At 41.3% G+C, this 17377-nt stretch overlaps 1 protein-coding gene and 1 long non-coding RNA gene across 2 annotated transcripts in view; one reads left to right on the top strand and one right to left on the bottom strand.

The window, feature by feature from the left end:
• Positions 1 to 17377, bottom strand: part of Spen (spen family transcriptional repressor) — a 72673-nt gene that overhangs the window by 52420 nt on the left and 2876 nt on the right. Inside the window, 2 exon segments of the mRNA XM_048350301.1 lie at positions 25 to 501; positions 4930 to 5250. Coding sequence (XP_048206258.1) covers positions 25 to 501; positions 4930 to 5250 — 798 coding nt within the window.
• LOC125354614 lies at positions 11276 to 11676 on the top strand. Its single transcript, XR_007211514.1, has 2 exons — positions 11276 to 11326; positions 11386 to 11676. It is a non-coding gene; the product is annotated as an uncharacterized LOC125354614 (long non-coding RNA).

Here is a 17377-nt window from a genome sequence, read left to right as displayed (position 1 = left end):
TTATAAAAGAAGGCAAAAACCTACCTGTCACTGCTGGTACTACTGCTGCTGCTGATTGAATCACTACTAGACGATCTACTCCTAGAGCCGCTGCCGCTAGGGGACCTGGTGGGTCTAGAAGCTTGGCTAGCCAGTCTCTGAGGAGACTGATTTCTAGACTGGGATGAATGTGGTGAGCGACTCCTGCTGTGCTGGTAATTCCGCTCTGGCCTTCTGCCTCGTACCTCCCGGGTCAAATCATCCCTGTAGATATCCCTGTGTACCACACTGGGCAGTGTAAACTGCTCCCGAGCCCTAGGTTCGTATCGGGGGTCATGAGCATCAAAACGGTTTGGACTTCGACTCCGAGATGTGTAATAGAGCCCATGTTGTAAAGTCCGCTCTCGAGGATCTCTATAGTAATCCTGATCGTAATGTCTTGTCCGATCAAATGCTCCCGTCCCCCGTTCATGGTGTCCATAGGCACTATGTTCATAAGCACGCTCCCTGTTATCTGAAGCCCTGCATTTAGGAGGGGGGGAAAAATATTTAATCAGAATAGAGCAAGCAAAACTAAAAGCAAGTCATGCAAACATTCACTTCAGTACTGTCTTTGCACCTAGTCATTTTCTAAACAGCATAAACCTTAGTAAGCAAATACTAACAAGCTTAACATTTTACTTCCCTCCCAAAATTATTTTCATAGCTGAATGATCACTGTTTTACTTGGATATCAGGCTTTCTTATAAGTAATATTTTGCAATTCAGATTTTATTACAGATTTTCTGACTTGTACAGACACACCCACACACATGCACACACAAAATCTCACACCCTTTCTTTTTCCCTTTCTCGACAGATTCTTGGTATGTAGTCCAGGCTAGCCATAAACTCATGATCCTACTTCCTCCGAAGTACTATAAATACTGACATGCACTACCACATCTAGCTATACCATCTTTTTTAATATGAAAGTTTTACACTTTCATCTAAACAGAATTTTACTTACTTGCAAATATTTTCAACCATATTTGCACACTACATTTAGACAAAAGACATAAAAGCCCAGATGCAATGCATATTCTATAGATGAAAGTCAAAAAGCCAGAAAATTTTCTAAATTCAACTTTTTCCCAGTAATTGTGTGTGTGTGTGTGTGTGTGTGTGTGTGTGTGTGTGTGTGTGTGTGCTGGCTCTGGGGCTTGAACTCAAGGACTGTGTGCTGTCCATGACCTTTTAGGCTCAAAACTAGCCTCTACCAGTTAAACCACAGCTTTACTTCTAGGTTTTTGATGGTGAATTGGAGAAGAGTCTCATATGGTTTTTATGGCTGGACTGGCTTCAAACCATGATTCTCAGATCTCAACCTCCTGAGAAGCTACGGTTGCCAAGTGTGATGAGCCACAGGCACTCAGCTTTCAGCAACTTTTGTTTTGTTTTGAGAGAGGGCTATGCTCTGTAACCCAGGCTGCCTTGAATTTGCACTTCTGCCTCAATCTTCTCAACAGCTGAAACTGCTTGATTTTTTTAATTACTGAACTGCTTAAACTTGCCTAAATACTATGTTTAATAATAAAAACAAAATCTTAAGGACACTTAAGATAAAAAAAAATACTGGTTACTATGTATTATTCTATGTAAATTTACCTAAGAGTAAAAGTTACTTTATCTTCTTGTGCTATCATTAAAGTCCTTATAATTTTTAAAGCATCTATTCCAGTATTCAACATGTTAATAAGATACTTGAGGGGCTGGGGCTGGGAATATGGCCTAATGGCAAGAGTGCTTGTCTCATATATATGAAGCCCTGGGTTTGATTCCCCAGCACCACATATATAGAAAACAGCCAGAAGTGGCACCGTGGCTCACGTGGCAGAGTGCTAGCCTTGAGCAAAAAGAAGCCAGGGACAGTGCTCAGGCCCTGAGTTCAAGGCCCAGGACTGGCAAAAAAATAAACAGAAATTTAAGATACTTGATATGACAGTTATTAGCAATGATTTAACTTATTAGTACCCCTCAAAATCCTAGTGCTGGGGATCCAACCCAGGGCCTTTTGTACATGCTAGGCAAGCGCACCACTACTGAGCCATATGCCCAATCCTTCAGAATTTTTTTTTACTAAGATATCAATGTTTACCAATCTCAGAGAACAAAAACTATTCCATTATAATAATACATATGCAATTGTGTGTTAATGTTAAAAACAAATTCTAGGGCTGGGAATACAGCCTAGTGGTAAAGGGCTCGCCTCATATATGTGAAGCCCTAGGTTCGATTCCTCAGCGCCACTTATACAGAAAAAGCCAGAAGTGGCCCTGTGGCTCAAGTGGCAGGGTGCTAGCCTTGAGCAAAAAGAAGCCAGAGACAGTACTCAGGCCCTGAGTTCAAGTCCCAGTATTGGCAAAAAAAAAAAAAAGAATTCTATTTATATAAGAAAACATTAAGTTCCCCATTTTCACACAGAACTGGAATTCAGTTCCTAATTTCTTAAAAGACTAATCACTTGAGTTTTTATTCAATCTCATCGTGGATCAATCTTCTATGGAAAAGAATTAAGGGAATCAAGCCAGTGGCTGACACCTGTCATCCCAGATGCTTGGAGCCTGAGACAGAAGTCTCCAGACCGGCCCTGGCAAAAAAGTTCTTAAGATCCCACCTCAGGGCTGGGAATGTGGCTTCATAGTAGAGTGCTTGCCTAGTAAGAATGACGCCCTGGGTTTGATTCCTCAGTACCAGAGAAACAGAAAAGGCCAGAAGCGGTGCTGTGGCTCAACTGGTAAATGCTACTAGCCTTGAGCAAAAAAAGCTCAGGGACGATGGCCAAGCCCTGAGCCTGGAGTTCAGGTCCCAGGACTGGCAGAAAAAAAAGATCCCATCTCAAAAGAAAAGGTTAGTCACGGTGGTACACATCTGTAACCTCTGCTATGAAAGGGAGCATAAATAGAAGGATCATGTTCCAGGTTACAGGTTTGGGGAAGACCCTATCTCAAAATAACCAGAGCAAAAAGATCTGGAGCTGTGGCTCAAGACAGTAGAGTACCAATCTAGCAAGCATGAAGCCTGGAGTTCAAATCCCAGTACCATTCCTAAAAAGAAAAATATTTCTAAAAGGCAATTGAGATAAAAAATTTAAATCTCTCCAACAAAAGGTATATGGCAAATTTTGTAATATACAATACCATTTTCCCAATCTCCTCCTAGACTGGAAATTTTCTAACATTCCTTTTTACCCACCATCTCACTACGCTGCAATCCCACTGTACTAGGCTATTTTTTTCTTTCTTTTTTTTCCTTACAGCTGGCCTAGCCCTCTACCCCCTTAAAAAAAAAAAAAAAAGTCCAAATCATTTTCTCCATCATTATTTGCTATAATTTTGAAATGTCTAACAAGGTTACCTTTGAAACTTAGGACCCTATGAAATGTTTAATCAGTGAAAGCCATTATTAATGATATAACAAAAGCAAAAGCAAAAAGCTCTAGAATTACTGCTACTACTAATATTCTGTAAATATGCAAAGTTCTTATCCATTAGGAAGATACAGAAGGCAGGCACAAGAGCTAGTATAGCTGAATCTAATAGCTATTCTTTGATTCATCTATTAGTACTAAACATTTCTAGAGTTAGTGGGGGGGGGGGAAAGAGTTTGACTTAGGTTAGGAGAGGGACTAAATACACAGGTCAGGACATACCAACCTTTTCCAACTGTGGAAACACGACCTATAATCCCAATTAAATCTAGGGAGAGAATGTGAACATAACTTCCCCAATTTTGGCCCCTCTTACAGGGGTAATCCACCTTCTTAATGGGCAAGGGTGTCAAAATGATATTTAGATGAACCACAAGAAAAAAAAAATCTTAGTGACCAGACAAAATAATTCCACTGGAAGCAAGTAGTCCCAAACAAACTGTAACTCTCCAACCCCCAGACTTCTTTCTTGAGATAGTAGACAAGTATAAATTGATCCACATTCATAAATCTCCAGCCCTATGTATTGATCAGGCAGCTGGCAAAAAAGGAAATATCCTCTACAACTCCAACAAATGAAGAAGGTATGACTGCTCGCCAATTGTTTGCTTTTGTAGCCATCCAACCCAGTCAGTTTTAACAGCTGTATCCACAACTGATAATCAACCATGTGTTCAAAACTAAAGTCCTCTGTACCCAACTTGCTTAGGAATGACATAGTAATCCTCTTTCCCTGGGCTAATGGAGTCTTGAGCACATGACATCCCATACATTCCAGCATGTAGGAAAGAACAGCTATATTCCAGCATTTATGAATGTCCATCATCTCAACTTTTCCCCCATTCCTCCAAGAAGTATAATTCCAACACAGAACTTGGGTATATCCAATATGGAAAATTCTGCTTTTGCTCTTCCTCATCCAAGTACACGTTTCCATGTTAAAGAATTGTTTGTAGAATCCAGATGTTGAATCATTATGGTCTGCTAGATTATTTCATGACAATCCAATTTGTAGACTTCGTGTTGTAAAAACTGAGAAGCAGGTATTGACTTCTAAAAGGATCTGTTGGCTCTAATATTCCAGAGATATTCCAAATAGCAGGACCAGGAAACCTGTAGCCAAATAGCTCCACCAGGTAGAAGGTATGTGTGTGTATATATATATATCCACAGAAGGCCTTGATATCCAAAAGGTGTAATTCTAGAAGACCAATAACTCCAAAATTGATGCTGCCATAGGAAATCTTCCATCATGTTATAGCTCAGGAGCAGATAATCCAAATCCACTGAAGAAATTAATCCTCTACGATTCCACAAGATACCAGCCACTGGGTCAGAAAGCACTTCCGTTTCCAACCCAAAATGGGAAACATTGAGAATGCCCAAAACTTTAAATCCATCTGGGGCCCCTAGATATGAGTTTCTGGTTCTCACCACATCAAATACAAAAGACACCTGCCTACAGAAACCTTGGAACTTACCCATCAAGTCTCCGCTCATAACGTCCTTCTCGTGCATGAAGTGATGGTGGGGGACCGTAAGCAGGCCCTCCACCACCTCCTCTGAACCCAGAAACCTCTCTACTACGAGATGCTATGGAAACTGTATCATCCAATCCCCGAGCAGCACTTGGAATAGTGCCTGGTTCATTGTAATCCGTGCGGAGGTCTCTATCTCCCATTTTGTTGACAGAGTTGTGAGCTTTCTGTGCACTTTTAATGTCCACAAAATCCACAAAGGCGGCCACTCCTCCTTCAGAGCCCCTCTTGGGGAGAATTTTGACACTTTCCACACGGCCATAGCTGGAAGAAAATAAAGTCAACGTTATTACGTTATTATTGCAGCATATCATATTATTGCATTTCAGTTATTTTCCAAAATAAGTTAAGATACTTTTAAGAAAACTTACATTACATATAAATATGGGGGAAAGGTCACAAGGTGACTCTTTAAAAAGCTCTCACTAACAAATATGTTTTCCATTTTCCTCTGGAATACTTCTACCCCAGTATTATACTACTCTCTTTTTTTTTTTTTTGGCGGGAGTGGGAGTGGTACAAGTCCTAGGGCTTGAATTCAGGGCCTGCGACTGTCCCTGGACTTTTTTGACTCTAGGCTAGGGGTTTTTTGGTTCTGTTTTGTTGTTGTTGAGGGGCTTGAATTCAGGGCCTGGGAGCTGACATGCAAGTCTAGCACGCTACCACTTTGAGCTACACCTCCACTTCTAGCTTTTTGATAATTAACTAGAGATAAGAGTCTCTGGGACTTTCCTGTCCAGGCTGGCTTCAAACTGCAATCCACAGATCACTAGAATTACAGCTAGGATTGATTGCAGGCATGAGCCACTGGTGCCCCATTTACTTCCTAAATATAATATTTACTAAACTATCCTTAACCTTTCTATAACACTTAGCTGAAATGAATCTCAAAAAGGCTGAGGGCCAGGCACGTAACTATGGGGGAGGCTGAAATCTGAGGATTACAGTTCGAAGCAGCCCACGTAGACAATGCTAGAGACACTTATTTCCAATTAACCAGTAAAAAGCCAAAAATGAAGCTATGGCTCAAGTGATAGAGCGCTAGTTGAGCAAAAAGAAGCTCAGGGACAAGGACTAGGCCCTGAGTTCAAGCCTCAGGACCAACACCCAAAAAAAAGTTTTAGGCTGGGAAGATAGCTCAAGCATGACTATTTTCTAAGGAATTTTTTTTTTTTTGGCCAGTCCTGGGGCTTAAACTCAGGGCTTGGGCACTGTCCATAAGCTTCTTTTACTCAAGGCTAGCACTCTACTACTTGAGCCACAGCCCCACTTCTGCCTTTTTCTGTTTTTGTGGTACTGAGGAATCAAACCCAGGACTTCATGCATGCTAGGCAAGCACTCTACCACTAAGCCACATTCCCTGTCCTTCAAAATAATTTTTACATTCTAAGAAAAGGTTATGCACTGCTGATGAGAATGTAAACTAGTACAACAACTCTGGAAAGCAGTCTGAAGATTCCTCAAAATACTTAACAGACATATGCTATGACCCAGCCATACCACTCCTAGGCCTACACCCTGAGCAACAGCATCCAGGATATGACAAGAATACCTGTACTTCCATGTTCATTGCTGTTCACAATAGCCAAGATATGGAAACAAACCCAGATGCCCCACTACAGAAGAACGAATCCAAAAAAATGTGGTACCTGTACACAATGGAATTCTACATAGCCATTAGAAATGATAAAATAATGGCATTTTCTGGGAAATGGACAGAACTATAACAAATCATGTTAAGTGAGACAAGCCGAGAATAGAGAGACAAACAACGCATGGTCTCCCTAATATGCAGGTGTTAGAATCAAATTGCAATGAGATATGACAAAGCAAACAGGACCCAAGATACCAATACAAAGTGAGACCAAAAAAGGACAGTCTTGAGAGAAATGCACCAAATAGTCAGACCCAAGCACTACTTCATATGTACATAAAATAATATACAGACTGAAAATAACTCCAAAGATAAGAAAACAAAGGACCTCTCCTTAATTTGTCTTGTAGTATTTAAAGTACTCTATATTCTTTACTTCTCATATGGTGTATACATGTGCACATCTGAGGGAAGATGGGAGGAAAGCAAAGAATGAGTGGAAAGCGGGCGAAAAAGAAATGCAGTAGACAAGGCCCAACAGCTGCAATGGACGTTGATGAAAGTGAACTAATCAACTCAAGGGCAGTGGGGGAAAGGAAGAAATGAGAGAAAAAGAGGCAACAAATGATACTAAGCAAAAGGCAAGAAATGTACATAACGGCTAACCTGGAAGAAATTGTTTTGTTAATATTCACAGAGTTCATAAGCTTTTGTTTTGATTTTTTGTTTTTTTGCCAGTCCTGGGCTTGAACTCAGGGCCTGAGCACTGTCCCTGGCTTCTCTTTGCTCAAGGCTAGCACTCTACCACTTGAGCCATAGCGCCACTTCCAGCTTTTTTTTTTCCTATATATGTGGTGCTGAGAAGTAGAACCCAGAGTTTCATGCATACAAGGCAAGCACTCTACCACTAGGCCATATTCCCAGCCCCAGTTCATAAGCTTTGTAGGCTAGAATATTGGCTGTAGTATATGGGAGGCCTCTAGCCACACAAACATACATGCACACTCACATGCATACACACACATATTGTCCTGTGTATGCAAAATAAAACATGGATGGATTAAGAGAAAAAACTATGAACTCTTATACCTGTTTCTCACAGTTTATTTTTTTTAATTCAGTGAGAAGCAATGCTATTATGGGAAAAATGAGATTGTTACAAATATTTGTCTAAAAGATAAAAATAAATCCAAATATTCGATGTTCATTTGAAAATGATAGCTTTTTTTTGTTTTATTTTTCCAGTACTGGAGACTGAACTTATTAGGTCTCAGCAAGTATGCTACCACTGGAACCACACCTCCAATCCAGTCTGGGGGCAGGAGGGGTGGGGGGGGTGTGGGGAACAGTGAGCCTACTATCTTGGTTGTGTCAGGCAAATGCTCTACCATTGGGCCCTACCCCCAGCACAAGTCTAATTTTTTTGTCAGTCATGAGGCTTGAACTCAGGGACTGGGAGCAGTCCCTATCCAAGTGGTAGAGTACTATCCTTGAGCAAAAAGACTCAGAGACAGAGCTCAGGCTGTAAATTTCAAGCCCAAGGATCAGCACAAAACAGAACAGGAAAAACAAGGTAGACTGGTGGTAGACAAGCATATGCTCAATATCTTTATTCATTAGAGAACTACAAGCTGAAACCTCAGTAAGATTCTACTGGACATCCACTATAATGCCTAGTAATAAAAAACAAAGGATGGGGGGGGCGGGGGCTAGGAATATAGCCTAGTGGCAAGAGTGCTTGCCTTGTATACATGAGGCCCTGGGTTCAATTCCCCAGCACCACATATACAGAAAACGGCCAGAAGTGGGGCTGTGGCTCAAGTGGCAGAGTGCTAGCCTTGAGCAAAAAGAAGCCAGGGACAGCGCTCAGGCCCCAGGACTGGCAATCAATCAATCAATAAAATAAAAAATAAAAAAAAAGGATGGGTCTATAGCTTAGTGGTAGAGCTCTTGTATAGTATACTCACAGCTCCAGGTTTGGTCCTTAGCACAACCAAAAGGAAAAATATTAGTAAAGCATCTGCCTAGCAAGCACAAAACCCTGCAATGAAGCCTTAAAGTCAACCTCTAATACCGCCAAAAAATATAGTAACAGATATAATAAAAGAGCTCTGAGCAGTGGCTCACGCTCAGCTCACTCATCTCAGCCACATGAGAGGCACAGCTCTTCCCAGGTAATTAGCAAGACCCCCAAATCTTAACCAATAGCGGAGCATTGCTAACATGTGCCTGTGATCCCAGCTGGAGGAGAAAGGCATAGGTAGGAGGATAAGAGACCCTGAGGCCAGGACAAGACCCTGTCTCTAATTAAAGGAAAAAGAAAGAAAGCATTACAAAGACACAGAGAGATTTAAATTCTCAAGCATAGCTAGTGAAAATGTTAAATGAAGGAGCCACTACAGGAACATCTGGTGACTTCTCAAACAATTAAGCACAGGAATAACCTAGTGATCTGGTAATTCTGTTTTATTCTGTTTGAATTCCAAGTGCCTCTGTCCACTAATGTTCACTGCTGCCATTACTCAGAGTAGCCAAAAGTTCTATCATCCAATGTCATGTGCTGGTAGCTCACACAATCCTAACTACTCAGGAGGCTGAGATCTAAGGATTGAGGTACAAAGCCAGTCCAGGCAGGAAAGCCATGAAACTTTTATCTCCAGTCACAAAACAACAACAACAAAAAAAAAACTCCACAGAGTTGAAGCTGTGGCTCAAGTGGTCCAGCACTAGACTTGAGCTCAGGGATAGGGCCCTGGCCCTGAGTACCAGTCCTAGGACCAACACACACACACACAAGTGTCAGTGGCTCACCTTGTAACCCTAGCTACTCAGGAAGCTGAATTATAAAGGTCAAGTGCTTGAGGCCAGACCAGGCAAAAAAGTCAGTTAGATTCTTACCACCAACTAGGTGCAAAAAGCCAGAAGTGGAGCTGTGGCTCAAGTGGTAGAGTGCTAGTCTTAAGCAAAAAAGGTCAGAGAGCTGGGTGCTGGTAGGTCATACCTGTAATCGTAGCCACTCGGGAGGCTGTGATCTAAGGACTGAGGTTCAAAATCAACCTGGGAAGGAAAGTCCATGAGACCCTTATCTCCAATTAATGACCAGAAAATTGCAAGTGGTGCAATGGTAGAGTGCTAGCTTTGAACAAAAAAAAAGGGGGGGGGGGGGAGGAGTGGTGAGGTGGCTCAATTAGTAAAGCTGTAGCCTTGAGCAAAAGAAGCTCAGTGACAGCACAAAGGCTCAGAGCTCAAGCCCCAGGACTGGCAAAACAAAGATGTGCTGGGCCTCTGCAGTTCTCACCTATAATCCTAGCTACTTGGGAGGCTGAGATCTGAGGATGTCAGTTCAAAGGCAGCCCAGGCAGGAAAGTCCATGGACTCTCGTCTCCAATTATAGCCACCAGAAAACCAGAAGTGGCACTGTGGCTCAAGTGGTACCAACCTTGAGCTGAAGAGCTCAGGGACAGTGCCTAGGCCCAGAATTCAAGCCCCACAGGCAACAACAACAACAACAACAAAAAGATATATCATCCATTATGTATAATAAAACAAAAAAAATGTGGTATATAATAAGCCAGGCACTGGCAGCTCATACCTGTAATCCTAGCGATTCAGGAGGCTGAGATCTGAGGATCATAGTTCAAAGCCAGCCCAGACAGGAAAGTAGTGCTGTGGCTCAAAGTGGTAGGGAACTAGCCTTGAACAAAAAGAGCTCAGAGACAGTACCCAAGCCCTGAGTTCAAGCTCCATAACCAAAAACAAAACAAAAATTTGTATAGTTATACAATGGTATATTATATTGACAAAAAATTCTGATACACATTGAACAATAATAAACATTGATATCACTATTTTATGTAAAACGAGCCAGACACAAAAGGACAAATAGTGTACAGCTCTATTTATATGAGATGATCTAGATAGGCTACTTCTATAGAGACAGAAAGTAAAACATGTTACCAGGAGCTAGAGAAGATAAGGTAGCTTCTGTACTGAATGATAAAAACGTTCTGTAGGGACTTGGGAATGTGGCTTAGTGGTAGAATGCTTGCCTAACATGCATGAAGCCCTGGGTTCAATTCCTCAGCTCCACATAAACAGAAAAAGCTAAAAGTGGCGCTGTGGCTCAAGAGATAGAGTGCTATCCTTGAGCAAAAAGAAGCCAGGGACAGTGCTCAGGCCCTGATTCCAAGCCCCAAAACTGGGGGTGGTTGGGGATAGAACAATCTAATAATTTTGTTTTGGAAATAATTTTTGAAGGGTCTAGTTTTCAAATTAATTTTGGGGAGGTTGGAGGCATGGCTCTGTTAGTAGAATACTAGCCAACTTGGACAACAAAATATATTTTTAAGTCATTTGTTGAAAATATTCAACATATCTACAACAGTAAGTTCATCAACATACCCTTTATCACTCACTGTCAGGGGTGTAGAGCAGTGACAGAGCACAGGCTTAGAATTTACAACACCCAGGGATCAATCCCTAGCCCAGTACCCATTCACTGTAACCTTCAACATACACTCACTTCAACAGGCCCTCTTTGTATCCATTGGGGATTGGTTCTAGGACCACCCTCGACTCATCTTGCAGGTACTAAAGTTGGCAGATACTCAAATTTTTCAGATAAAATAGCAGAGTAGGACTGAAGGTATGGTTCACACCATAGAGTACCAGCCAAGCATCAAACCAAGCAAGTGTAAGGTCGTGTTCAAAGACTAACAAGTAGGCAAGTATATAGATAAAGTATTTGTATATACTACATGGACATCTTCCCATATACTTTTTTCGTTTTGGGAATACTACTCAAGGAACCCAGTGCTTTGGACATGCTAGAAAGTGTTGCTCCACTAAGTAACATTCCCAGCCTCTTCTCTTTTTATAAAGGATGTCTCATTCTATTTCCCAGGCTAGCCCCACACTCCTATCAAACTTCCTGCCTCAACCTTCTGAGTTGCTTTTTCACATGCCTTAAACCAAGTCTAAATTACTTAATTATCTAGCATAATATAAATAGCTGTTGCACTGGGATCAGAGGCTGGGGCCACAGCTTACTGAAAGAACACATGCTTAGCAGAATCCAGGCAGATCTGGGTTCCAAGGGGGGGGAGGGGGAATCTCTTTTTAAAGTAGTTCTTGGCTGGGAATATGGCCTAGTGGTAAAGTGCTCGCCTTGCATACATGAAGCCCTGAGATCAATTCCTCAGCACCACATATATAGAAAAGGCCAGAAGGGCTGGGAATATGGCCTAGTGGCAAGAGTGCTTGCCTCATATACATGAAGCCCTGGGTTCAATTCCCCAGCACCACATATAGGGAAAATGGCCAGAAGGGGCGCTGTGGCTCAGGTGGCAGAATGCTAGCCTTGAGCAGGAAGAAGCTAGGGATGGTGCTCAGGCCCTGAGTCCAAGGCCCAGGACTGGCCAAAAATAATAATAATAATAATAATAATAATTAATAAATAAATAAATAAAGGAAATTTAAAAAAAAAATGAAAAGAAAAGGCCAGAAGTGGCGCTGTGGCTCAAGTGGTAGAGTGCTAGCCTTGAGCAAAAAAAGCTCAGGGACAGTGTCCAGGCCCAGAGTTCAAGTCCCAGAACTAGCCAAAAAAAGCTCTCTGTCTCAAATTACCAATGTACAATATTCAAGAAACTGAAAGGGGCTAGGAAGATGGTCTAGTGGTAAAGTGCTTGCCTTGTATACATGAAGCCCTGGGTTTGATTCCCCAGCACCACATATATAGAAAACGGCCAGAGGTGGCGCCATGGCTCAAGTGGCAGAGTGCTAGCCTTGAGCAAAAAGAAGCCAGGGACAGTGCTCAGGCCCTGAGTCCATGCCCCAGGACTGGCAACAAAAACAAAACAAATAAACAAAAGAAACCTGCTTTAAAAAACAACAACTGAGATCTGAGGATCACAGTTCAAAGCCAGCTGGGGCAAGAAAAGTTTATAAGACTCACCTCCAACTAACCACCAAAAAGCCAGAAGTGGAGCTGTGGCTCAAATGGTAGTCCAGCCCTGAGTTCAAGCCCCAGTACTGGCAGAAGGAAATTGCCAAAGTAACCAACATGAAGATCACTGGTATGCCCAGGAAGAGGGGGGCAAGCATCATTTTAGTATGTTAAAACGCAGTGAATTCCCTCAATAAGCCATTTCAGAAGAGCCTGCTTACAACCTTCATTGTCTGGGTTATCAACAGGAATGCAATAGTAATTTTAATCCAGCTTTTGCAAGTGACCTAGTAATAAGCAATAGCAATGAGTTGCCACATACTTCATTTGCACATAAGTTCTCCTGCTAAAGACAACACTCCTCCCTTAGTCATTCCTGAAACAAGACAACAGAACTACACCCCACTAATGAAATAACACATTCAAGTTTTGCAACTAATCCTTCTTAGCCAGTTAACTCCCACAATGAAAAGAACACTTCTGAGGGGTTGGGGGCATGCACAAAGATGTTAAGTTTACACACACACACACACACACACACACACACACACACACACACACACACACACACAGTCTCACTCACACTTTCCACCTCCCTTTACTTTCCTTGTCCCAGTTCCGATGTTGGTTCCCTCTTCACATTAGTTTCCATGAAAGAGCAGAGGGAGAGAAGGCCAGGCAGAGGCTACAGAGGCTGTGTCCCTGAGAGAGACAGCAGGGGAGGCAAAGTAGTTGGGATACTAGGTCCAAGAGGCACACAATTGAGCAATGAAGTAAATCTATCATAAATAATAGGAGTAAGGATCTCATTGTCTGAGAAGGGATTTACAAACATGGAAACAGGAGGATTAGAAAAGATTCTCATAGGGCTGGGGATATGGCCTAGTGGCAAGAGCGCTTGCCTTGTATACTTGAAGCCCTGGGTTCGATTCCCCAGCACCACATATACAGAAAATGGCCAGAAGTGGCGCTGTGACTCAAGTGGCAGAGTGCTAGCCTTGAGCAAAAAGAAGCCAGGGACAGTGCTCAGGCCCTGAGTCCAAGGCCCAGGACTGGCAAAAAAAAACACAAAAAGAAAAGATTCTCATGTTCTGGAACACAATGTATGAGAGAGAGATATGTTCATGTGTAAAAATGTAAACTGAACAAACTCGACTCCTATCTCAATTCTGCTAAACAGCCAAAACTCATTTAAAAAATCATAATCATAAATTTGAGCCTCCTGTTTCAGTGAGGTGCTGAGAATATGGCCTAGTGGTAAAGTGCTCATCTTATATATATGAAGCCCTGGGTTCGATTCCTCAGCACCACATATATAGAAAAAGCCGGAAGTGGTGCTGTGGCTCAAGTGGTAGAGTGTTAGCCTTGAGCAAAAAGAAGCCAGGGACAGTGCTCAGGCCCTGAGTCCAAGGCCCAGGACTGGCAAAAAACAAAACCAAACAAAAAATAGCCAAACTGAGCGCCCAGAACTTGGTTTCTAAATAACTACACTAGAAAGAAGCAGGACATCTCAAGGGACAAAAGTACAAAATAACCTTTGTAATGCCTGAAATAAAAAGTTAATGATGAAGCCAGGCTAAATAAAAACTTCATGATGAAGCTGGGCCCTAGTGGCTCACGCTTGTCATCCTAGCTACTCAGAAAGCTGAGATCTGAGGATCACAGTTGAAGTGAGCCCAGGGAAGTAAAGTTCATGAGGTTCTCATCTCTAATTAACCACAGAAAAGCCAGAAGTGGTGCTGTGGTTCAAGTGGCACACTGCTAGCCTTGAGCAAAAGGAGCTCAGGGACAGTGCCCAGGCCCAGAGTTCAAGGCCCAGGACTGGCCAAAAAGAAAAAAAATAATGATGAGCCAATTGCCAATGGCTCACACCTGTTATTCTAGCGACTCAGGAGGCTGAGATCTGAACAAATACAGCTCAGGGACAGACAGCATCCAGGTCACTCATATATGTATGTGTGTATATTTGTGTATATTTATATGTGTATATTGTGTATATTGTGTGTATATGTTATATTTACACACAAATTAGTAGACAGCTATATGCCTATTTTTGTGCAGGTAATGGGGCTTGAACTCTGGGCCTGGGTGCTGAGTTCTTTTCCTAAGGAAAAGAACCAGTGGAGCCACAGGCTCCACTTCTGGCTTTCTCTTTTGTGGTTAATTGGAGATAAAGAGTCTCACAGACTTTTCTGCCTGGACTTTGAACCATCACCCACAAATCTTAGCCTACAGAATAACTAGGATTACTGGCATGAGCCACAGGTGCCTGTCATGCCTTTTTATTTATGCATTAAATAAAAACATCCAGCAGGTCTCATATGCAATTTATTTTTACTTATCGTTCTGTGTTTGTATTGGTACCTCATGCTCCACCTTAGCTTTTTCCTCCCATAATTAGTTACTTGGAAATATAGTCTCAGGGATTTGTCTGCCTGGGCTGGCTTCAAACGTCAATCCTCAGATCTCAGCCTTCTGAGTAAGTCACATTACAAAGTAAGCCACCAGGCACCTAGCTCACTATAATTTCTAGAAATGTGAAAACATATGAGCCATACATGGTAATGCACTCCTGTAATCCCAGCAATATGGAGGCTGAAGGAGAGGAATGGCAAGTTTGAAGATTTTTTTCCCTCAAAAAAATTAAAACATTAAAAAAAATTAAACATCAATTCATCTCTATACTCAAAATAAAATCACAAGTAATTAAATTTTAAGTCACTAAATTTAAGTTAGGATTTTACAGTCAATCTACTGTGGTTTTAGACACTGTCAATTTACAACTTGACAGGCATAAGGACACTGTTGTTGGGGGAACAATCTGAAGTGGAATATTTTTTAGATCAGGAGTATCTTTTCACTCCATTCCCACACTAGACACCAGCTATACATCACTTCAAAATTGCACGGCTTTTAATAATTTACATTTGGCTTCCAGAGTAAGAGCATGCTAATTTCATTCAAAAGATAAGCATCTACTAAGTGAATAATAAATTAGCTTTTTAAAAGTAAACAGTAAGGGGCTGGGAATATGGCCTAGTGGTAGAGTGCTTGCCTCCCATACATGAAGCCCTGGGTTCAATTCCCCAGCACCACATATACAGAAAATGGCCAGAAGTGGCACTGTGGAAGAGTGCTAGCCTTGAGCAAAAAGAAGCCAGGGACAGTGCTCAGGCCCTGAGTACAAGCCCCAGGAAAAAAAGGAAACAGTAAGCCAGGAGCCTATGGCTCAAGCCTATAATCCCAGCTCTGGAGGCTGAGATCTGAGGATCAAGGTCCAGCCAGCCCAGGGCAGGAAAGTCTTGAGACTCATCTCCAATTAAACACCAGAAAACCGGAAGTAGTGCTATGGCTCAAATAATAGACCACTAGCCTTCTGAAGAGCTCAGGGAGAGCGCCCAGGCCAAGTTCAAACCTGATGACAAAAAAAGTAAATTTACAGGGCAAATTTCAGTTTTTATTGTTTTTTTCAATCCACAACTGGGGGTAAGAGAGAAGGGAGGGAGGAAGAAAAAGAAGGAAAGATAGATATGAAGATATGAGACAAGGAATGAGAAAGAACAGCAAAAGACATTAGCGTCTAAACTGGAGACTCTTTTTAATTTACACATTTCAAACGAAGGAAGAAGTGAGACTTCAAAGCCCATACAGAAAAACTTTCACTCACATTGCCACTGTTTAGGGAAATTTAAAATGGATGGATAGATGTGTGCTGGTGGCTCACACCTGTAATCCTACCAACCCAGAGCCGACAACAAAGGTAGCTGGGAAAAAGCCACCATTCTTTGCAACGACCCACATATTTTCCTTCAGTCTGCCACAGGAATTCTATTCAGAAGGCAAAATACATTTGAAGCATCCTATATTAATGTTAATATAGCTCAAAATAAATGAAGTTTTGTGTAATTTTTGCTAATTTTTGTAACTTTATATGCAAAAGGATATTCAAAATCATATTCAAAACTAGAGATAGTTTCATAGAAACTGCCTAGTGTCTAATGAAAATATATTGTAATGATGGGTATAAATATCTACTGGCTGTACAGAACAAGGAAACTTCTTTGTATTATGTGGCCAAGTAAAGATACCCAAATATATGCTAATATATATTCTTTAAACTCAAGAGAATCATTAAGATAAAACAATTAAAATGAGGAAAATACATTAAGTGGGTTTCATTCTTTGAAAATAATTCTGATGTGGGGCATCTATCATCCTACATATAATATTGGGTCAGTCGGTCTATAAAAGTGAGGAGAAAAATTTTAAATTCAGACATTAAAATTTTTTTAATCTTTAAAGGGTTCCGTTCATTTGCTCATTCTAATTCAAAGTATAGCCTTTGCACACACCTTTTACAACTGAAAGACAACAACCAATTGTGTAACTCCTCCCTTCCCCCTTCAATCCAGCTACCATACAAAGGAAAGGACTTTCTTTATTGTGCTCCAGTAATGAATCTTTGTTAACTAAAACTCGATTCAGAAATAGTCTTCGTTTATTTTTATTTCAGCATTTGCAAAGCTGAGAGAATGAACACAATAGATTTATTATTATGTAAAAAGGTACGGCCAATTTCTTTTGATACTCTGATTATGTTCTAAGGGTTTGGTCTTCCTTTGGCACTGAGGGGGGGGAAAAGCCAAATCAGCATCCTTCTCTCAATGTATTGTCAAACAAAGACACTGATCAAAATATAAACTGGACAAAAAAAATTGACTCTGACCTTTTTTCTCCCGTTTGAAATGTCAGCTGTCTACTTTGGTGTTTTTTTTTAAAACCTAAATACTGCAAAAGCCTAATCACTGTTAAGAGAACATTCATCTTGAAAACGTTTCATATAATAATGTATT

Source organism: Perognathus longimembris, chromosome 7, assembly GCF_023159225.1.
Source record: "Perognathus longimembris pacificus isolate PPM17 chromosome 7, ASM2315922v1, whole genome shotgun sequence".
Taxonomy (NCBI): Eukaryota; Metazoa; Chordata; class Mammalia; order Rodentia; family Heteromyidae; genus Perognathus; species Perognathus longimembris.
This window is presented reverse-complemented; position numbering and strand designations above follow the sequence as displayed.